At 46.2% G+C, this 8088-nt stretch overlaps 1 protein-coding gene across 6 annotated transcripts in view; it reads left to right on the top strand.

The window, feature by feature from the left end:
• The first annotated feature begins 2192 nt into the window (after positions 1-2192).
• The window catches only part of ABHD12 (abhydrolase domain containing 12, lysophospholipase), a 70245-nt gene continuing 64349 nt past the window's right edge, over positions 2193-8088 (top strand). For 3 of the 6 annotated variants that reach the window (XR_012326202.1, XM_033840633.2, XM_073792633.1), the window contains exon 1: positions 2195-2534. Coding sequence is in view for 4 of the 6 variants with exons in the window: in XM_033840633.2 (XP_033696524.1) it covers positions 2344-2534 (191 nt within the window). In the remaining 2 variants the exon portion in view is untranslated. Of the gene's footprint in view, positions 2535-8088 lie in introns of all 6 variants that reach the window. The other 3 variants (XM_073792634.1, XM_019927569.3, XM_033840634.2) reach the window with 3 other exon arrangements.

Genomic DNA, 8088 nt, shown 5'->3' with positions numbered 1-8088 from the left:
GTATACCTCTAACTGATTCATCTTGCTGTACAGCAGAAACTAACACAATGGTGTAAAGCAACTATACTCCAATAAAAATTTTTTAAAAAAAAGAGTGTAAGTCAGGGAAGGTGAACTGTGACAGTGAGAGGGCCTGAAGGTTTCGAGTTAGTGTTCAGAGAAGGCACAGACCTAAAGTGGAAGGGAGTTAGCCATGTGGATATGATGACTCATGTACATGCCACCAACACCCTGGGGCCCCTGCCTCAGCAAGGAGGCAGTGATACTGGAGCAGGGTGAGCTAGAGAGAGGCTGGTGGCTGAGAACAGAGTGAGGGCTGAGCAGTGGCTGAGGCCAAGTCAAGTAGGCCCGTTGGCCCATTTCATAAGCTTTCGGTTTTATTTTCCACGAGGTGGGGAGCCATTGAAGTGTTTTGAGCAAATAAGTGACAGAACTGGATCTAGAGTTTTTAAAAAGACCTTTGTGGCCACTGGATTAAGTAGACAGAAGTGAGGCAGGAGACCATTTAGGCTATTATAAGAATCCAAGTGAGGGATTATGGCACTTTGGCCCATGGTGGAGGTGGTGAGAAGTGGTTGATCCTGGATAGATTTTGAAAGGAGAGCTGACCAGGCTTGGTGATAGACCTGCTGTGTCATGAGAAGGGAGGAATCAAGGATGACTCAAAGGCTTTGGCCTGAGGAACTGTAAGGATGGACTTAGCATTCTGGAGGTGGGGAAGGCTATGGATGGAGCTGGGAGCATTCTGGAGGTGGGGAAGGTTATGGATGGAGCTGGGAGCATTCTGGAGGTGGGGAAGGTTATGGATGGAGCTGGGGTGGGAGAAGAGCTGAGAGCTCAGCTTTGAACATGATTTTAGGTGCCTGTTGGATGTCAGAGTGGATGAGTAGACCACTGGATAGAGGAGCCTGGAGTTCAAGGAAGAGGTGTGGACTGGAGATACAAATGTAGGTGTCCCCATTGTAGGGTGACCTGGATAAGATTAGAGCCTGGATAAGATTACTTATAGAGTGAGTGTGGACCAAGAGTTGAGGACTGGAGCAAGGCCTAATACCAGCAAGAAAGACTCAGTACCCCTTACTCTCTTCTTTCCAGTCCTCCCTTCCTAGCTTTTTTGTTTTTCTATTGATTGGAAAGGATTTAGTGAGTGATAGAGTAAAAAAATGTTTTACACTTTATTTTCTGGATTCCCAGTCTCCAGTATGTGCTTCTACATTACTTTAAAGAATTCACCAAAAGTATATTTGGACAAATATGAATGCTGGTTGTGATATTTAGTAATATGGTCAGTGAAATTCTTTTGCAATTTCTAAGTATCATTACAAAGCTAATATAAGGAGCTATTGAATTTCTAAAGACGTTTCTAATTGATCTTAAGTTATCAGTTGCCAATAGTTTTCACTGGCACAAATGTTGAAATTACAAGTTACTTTGGAATAAATAAGCGAATCTCTTGGTTGTACATCATTTGTAAAAAAAATAAAATAATGCCATATTAAAGAAAGCCAAAGCTATAAAACTGAATAGGTGAAACTGCTCTTTCCTTTCTGTTTTTAGGATGGGTTGAATTAGTACTTAATTTGTGTTTCACAAGTGGGAATTTGTGAAATGGATTCTTCCCCCAACAGCTAGTTCTGCTTTATAAAAATCTAAAATACTGTTTTTTTAAAAAAGTAAAAATTTTAAGCAGCTCAGTTTTCAAACGTTCGGCCCAAAAGAAAAAAAAAAAGAAATATCTATACATTTCTGTTTCAAATTAAAAAACAAAACTACCAGATCACATATTTTTTAAAGAAAAGTCCTTGTGGGAAAATAGTTATAAATCATTATTAGGACAGAATTGTCATGTCACCTTTTTCTTTTTGTTGTGTAAATTCTTATAAAACCTTTTCGGGGGTTTCCACTGTTGGGGGGAGTCAGAGAGCCGGGGATATGCGCGGAGTACCCTTCAGGCCGCTGCAGTGGGCACCAGGCGGCCTCGTGTCTGACCTAGCCCGACCCCTGCCCAGCGCTACTCCGCCAGTCAGCCGCGCCCGAACGGTGACGCGCCTTGCGGCTTCGTTTGCCCGTGTCCAAGATGGCTGCGATCGCCGCTGGGGATGTTGGGCGCGCCGGGCGCCGGGTAGGGGGCCCCGGCCGGCGTACCCGCCTACAGCCACTCAGCGCTGGCCAATCAGCGCAGGGAGGCCGCCGGCCCCGCCCCGACCCCGGCCGGCAGGGACGTCAGGGCGGCGGGCTCCAAGCGGCGGCGGCGGTGGTGGCTCACCTGAGCGGCTGCTCCCCTGAGCGGCGGCGGGTGGCGAGGCCCGGGGCGAGGGTGAGGCCGGCGGTGCTGGCCACGGGATGAGGAAGCGGACCGAGTCAGTCGCCCTGGAGCATGAGCGCCACGCCGCCTCGGGCTCGTCCTCCGCCGGCTCGGCCGCCGCGGCGCTGGACGCCGACTGCCGCCTGAAGCAGAACCTGTACCTGGCGGGCCCCGGGCCGGCCGAGCCGCGCTGCGCCGCCGACGCAGGCATGAAGCGGGCGCTGGGCAGGTGAGGAGCGGCGGAGGCGGCCCGGGACCCACAACCCTCCGGAGCTACTTGCCCTCCACCCCGCGTGCCCCCCGACCCTCTCCGGGCGTCCCCGGGTGCCTCCCCCGTGGTCCCCCTCTGGCCCCCGCGCCCCCTTCCTTCTCGGGCGGGCCTGGGGGGGCCCTCCAGTGACCGGCAGGTGAGCGCCTCTCGACGAGGGTGGCGAGCTCCTGGACGCCCGGGAGCGCTGACTCCGCTCCGATCTGCTCTGCGTCCGACTCCGACCCATCGTCCCTCTCGCCGGGTGGGCAGCTCACCGGTGCCTGAGTCTCCGCGGCACCCTCTGCTCGAAGCTGCCGGTCCCTCGGGGACGGTTGAGGGGTCGGCCGTGTGCAGGGACATGGGGTGCACCGCATCCTCGGCTGTCGAGGGGGTGGGGGGAAGCCCGGCGTTCGCGAGCAGCTGGCTGGTGGTACGTGGAATGTGTCCGCAGGAGTCGTCTCCTTGGGAATCTCCGTCCCGTCCGGAAGTCACCTGGTTATTTTCGGTCTCCCTTTGGGGAGATGAATGCGTTTATGTTAAATTAATCTCACAGTTGGGATAGGGGCATATTTCACGCGGGCAAGTCTCTCCCCATAGTCTGGCTGTTTGTAGAACGTATCACTCATGGCAGTTTTGAAGTCTTGATGTTTCAGTGGTGTTTGAAGAAGTTAGTATGTAATGTTCTCAGGTGTTGTAGCAGAGTCACTGATTTCGGGGTCAACTGGAATGCCCTTAATTGACACTGGCCACTTCCGTGTAAAATATTTATCCAAATAGCCCCTAAAAACATCAACTGCATTGCCTGAAAGATCATGAAATTAAACTATATACCTCTCTAAGTCAGTGGTTCCCAGTCCTGCCAGAAGTTCAGGGACTGACAATATTTTTGTTTTTGTGTAAAATTATCTAGCAACTGGTGAGTATCTTTTGTGAAACTAAGCTGTTCTGTGGAAAGGTTTATCTGCATTAAAAACTCACAACTGGCTTTAATGCACTTTTAGTAACAAGCTTGACATAGCACTTAGATAGGTTGGGAACTCTTCCTCTGAAGAAATCAAGTTGTGATGCACAATGTTTGGGGAAACAGTGCTGGCCTGGCACCTTCCTTGAAAGATGTACTGTATTAAAAGGATCTGATTATTTTTATTTTTGAGTTGGAGACAAAGAGAGACATTCAAGTGGTGCCATATCCTTTGGATAAACAAAAGGCTGTTACGGGAATAAAAAGAAAAGCAGAGGGCGGGAAGGCCAAATTTGTGTGTCAGCCCATGGCTTCCTTCCCTATTGCCTGAAATGCTCTCCTGGATGTTCTCCTGCTGCGTCTTCTCCTTCAACCAGGTCTCTGCTTTACTGTCACCTCTTCAGAGAGGCCTTCCCAGACCAGCACATCCAAAATAGCCTTCCTGCCGCCCCCAACCCCCCTATTCTGTTTACTTGTTTCTTCATCGCACTTATCCCTTAGCTCAGGGGTCCCCTGTGGTCCCCAGGCCACACAGCAGGTGAGCAGAGCAGCGGGAGGCCAGGCGAAGCTTCATCTTCCGCTCCCCATCACTCCCCATTACTCGCATTACCACCTGAACCATCCCCGCCCATCACTCACATTACTGCCTGAAACCATCCCCCTCCTTTCCGTGGAAAAACTGTCTTCCATGAAACTGGTGCCTGGTGCCAGAAAGGTTGGGGACCGCTGCCTTAGCTGACGGTGTGATTGCCTGCACACTTGACTTGCTTTGTGGGTAGTCTCCTTCACGAGAACGGAAGCCCTCTGAGAGCAGGGACAATTTTTCTCTCAGCGTCTGTCTCCAGGGCCTGGCACATAGTAGGTGGGAGAAAATACTTGGTGAATGAATATCTAGAATAGATACCTAGAATTGGAATTGCTGAGCCAAGGGATGTGTGTTTATGACTTTGAAAGCAAAGGCCAAAGTGCACTCCCAAGAAGTTGTACTGACACGCCCTCCAGTAGTGTCAGTTGCCTGCCCCCCAATAGTGAACATTACCAGATATTTTGATCTTTTTCTACTTGATTGATGAAAATGACATCTGATTTGTAACTTTAATTTGCATTTCTTAATGGTTAGGTGGCAATTTTTGTGTGTTTTTCTAAGCTCATTATACATCTTTGGGATTATTTACGTCTTTAATGATCCGCCTTTGTTTGGGTCCTCCTGCACATTTCTTTTAACGTTCTATTGTGCACGTGTTCAAATATACAAAAGTAGAGGAGACAGTATAATATAATGATTAGTCAACAGTTTTCCATGTTTTGCCAATCTTGAATCATCTCTTCCTCCTCCCCTCCATTTTTAGTATGGTGGGGGACTAGGCTATTTTAAAGCAAATGATTTCATCCATAAATATTTCGCAGTATATCATGAACAAATAGGGACTTTTTGAAATATATCTAACCCCAAAGCTATTATCGTATTGTGTCAAAATTAACAATTTATAATCTGTAATTAATTTAATATTATCTAATATCCAGTCTACACATACATTTCCCTGTCTCAGAAATGTCTTTTTAAGTCAGTTTTAAAATCCTGTACATTTCTTAAGTTTATTCCTAGTTATTTTATCTTTCTGTTGTTATTGAAAATAGAATATTTTCTTATATTACATATTGTAACTGGTTGTATTTATTACTTCTGTAACTAGCAACTTACATAATCTTAGTTTCAAGTAGTTTTTGCAGTTGTTTCTTGAATTTTCCAGGTATACTATCATGTCAGCTGCAAATAATAAGAATTTTGTCTCGTTTTCTACTTTCTTATGTCTTTTGTTTCTTTCTCTTTTTTGGTTACATTGTATTTCCAGAACGAGGTTGAATAATAGGGATGATACTGGGTATCCTGACTTTAAAGAGAGTTCTTTTAGTGTTTGTGCCACATTAGTTATTTTAGTAAGGGGTGTGTTGCTGTTTTGTCATTTTTTAAGTCAAAAATGGTTGTTGAATTTTATCAAATGCTGTTTTAGCATCTGTGAAATTATCATATAAATTTTATCTCTTGACCTGTTAGTATGCTGAGTTGTAGTAATAGATTTTATAATATTGAATCATCATTTTATCTTATTGAATCATCATTATTGAGTCATCAATGATAACTCTTTTTTTTTTTTTTGTGGCACGCAGGCCTCTCACTGTTGTGGCCTCTCCCCCTGTAGAGCACAGGCTCTGGACGCGCAGGCTCAGCGGCCATGGCTCACGGGCCCAGCCGCTCCGCGGCATGTGGGATCTTCCTGGACCGGGGCATGAACCCGCGTCCCCTGCATCGGCAGGCGGACTCCCAACCGCTGCGCCACCAGGGAAACCCAATGATAACTCTTATGGTGTAGACAGATTCTATTTATTAATATTTTACACCATTATTTGTGAGACTAGTCTGTAATTTTCTTGTTCAATGCCGTCTTTACCAAGTTGTTTTAGTGTTTTCTATAGCTTTATTAAAAGTTTTCTCTTTCTCTTCTTTAGCCAGTTTAAACACTTTTGAAATGATCTCTTTCTTTAAATTTTGGTAGAATTCACCTGTAAAACTACCTAAGTGTGGTGCCTTTTTTTAGAATATAGCACTTTGATAACTATTATAGTTTCTTAGATTTGCGCTCTCTTTCTGGGTTCGGTTTTGGTTATTTATATGTTTATAGTAAATCATCTTTTATATCTAGCTTTTTCCTCTGTACCTGGGGCTGTTCCCTAGTCTTGTTTCCTATTTTATATACTTATACTTTTTTCCCCTTTTTTCTTGCTCTAGTACACACACACACACACACACACACACACACACACACACACACACACACACACAGAGTAAAGTGGATTTTTTCCTAAATAAAAAAATATTTTTTCCCAAAGTAAACCTTTTTTTGTTTATTATTCTGGGAGGCCAGGATGGAGAGAACGTGTTCTATCTGAAGGGGGCAGCAGCTACTGCAGTCTCTCCTGTTGCTCCCCAGCAGGAATGTGGTTCCAGGACCGCCAGATCTTCCAGTCTTTCCTGAAGAGTAGCTGGGTGTAAGCCTGCATCTGTGATCTCTAACTTTTTAAATGTTGCTGGCAACTAATTCAGATGAAGACAACAACCTTGGAGGGAAAACAAAACCAAAACCAGTTTGTGTGTGTGTTTTTAATTTTATTTATTTGGCTGCCTTGGGTCTTAGTTGGGGCACGTGGGCTTCTCTCCAGTTGCGGCTTGTGGGCTCAGTAGTTGTGGTGTACGGGCTTAATTGCCCCAGGGCATGTGGGATCTTAGTTCCCTGACCAGGGATCGAACCCGTGTCCCCTGCATTGGAAGGCGGATTCTTAACCCCTGGACCACCAGGGAAGTCTGTGTGTGTTTTAATTGAAGTGTAGTTGATTTACAATGTTGTGTTTCAGTTGTACAGCAAAGTGATTCATATATATAATATATATATATATATATATATATATGTTCTTTTTCAGATTCTTTTCCCTTATAGGTTATTACAACATACTGAGTATAGTTCCCTTTTGGTTTGTTTTAATTGTTGGACTAAAGGGTTATTATTATTATTTTTTTTTTTTTGCGGTACGTGGGCTCTGTTGTGGCCTCTCCCGTTGCGGAGCACAGGCTCCAGACGCGCAGGCTCAGCGGCCATGGCTCACGGGCCCAGCTGCTCCGCGGCATATGGGATCTTCCCGGACCGGGGCACGAACCCATGTCCCCTGCATCGGCAGGCGGACTCTCAACCACTGCGCCACCAGGGAAGCCCTAAAGGGTTATTTTTGAAGGTAAATGTTTATCTGACTTACATGTCAACTGTGTACTCCATAAGAGGAGGGACTGGATACTATTTTTGCTTTGCGTATGTCTGGTACAAGGAGGCAAGTGAGGGATTCTGTGGGCCTTTCATTTTCTTTTCTGTAATCTTGGAGTTCTTGGCAATATGCAATAAAGGCATAAGTGGTCTAAATTGGGCCTAAGGAGGCAGTAATGAGATGTATAGGTCTCTGTTTCAGTCAACTAGACTATCCTTTGACTGTCAATTCACAGGCCCGATCTGCCAGATAACGGGAGATCAGTGGACCCCCTGGGAGATTTCACAGCTGATGACCTTTGTTTGTAAATACAGAAGAACTCAGGCATCACCCTTGGTTCCTTCTTCATCCAAAAGAAGGAACTTCATGCAGGGCTGCTGTTGGCTTCACCATAACCTAGAAAGGCGGGTGACCAAGGTGAATGTCTGTCTCGGAGCTAGCTTTTGTCCTTAAAGTCTGCTTTTCTCCATCCCCCTTCTCCTCCCACTCCCCAGAGTAGAGTCTGTGCCTGGACCATGACAAGCAGGGGGGCAGGCTTTGTTATGGTGCCTCAAATGGGGCCCCCAACTTGGTCCCTCTCTTCCCAGTTGTAGTTTATCTTATCAGGGACCCATTCCAGCCCTGGACCCGGGACCCTGGGACTTCACACCTTTTTGGTGAGATTAGTGTCCTGTATCTCTGCTTGTTTCCCAGTTCCTTTCAGCCAGCATATACTCTCCCTTCTCAAGGGAGTGTCTGTCTTCTACAGTAATGTTGAGC

This window comes from Tursiops truncatus, chromosome 15 (genome assembly GCF_011762595.2).
Source record: "Tursiops truncatus isolate mTurTru1 chromosome 15, mTurTru1.mat.Y, whole genome shotgun sequence".
Taxonomy (NCBI): Eukaryota; Metazoa; Chordata; class Mammalia; order Artiodactyla; family Delphinidae; genus Tursiops; species Tursiops truncatus.
The sequence above is the reverse complement of the archived record's forward strand: the minus strand, read 5'-3'. Positions and strand labels throughout refer to the sequence as shown.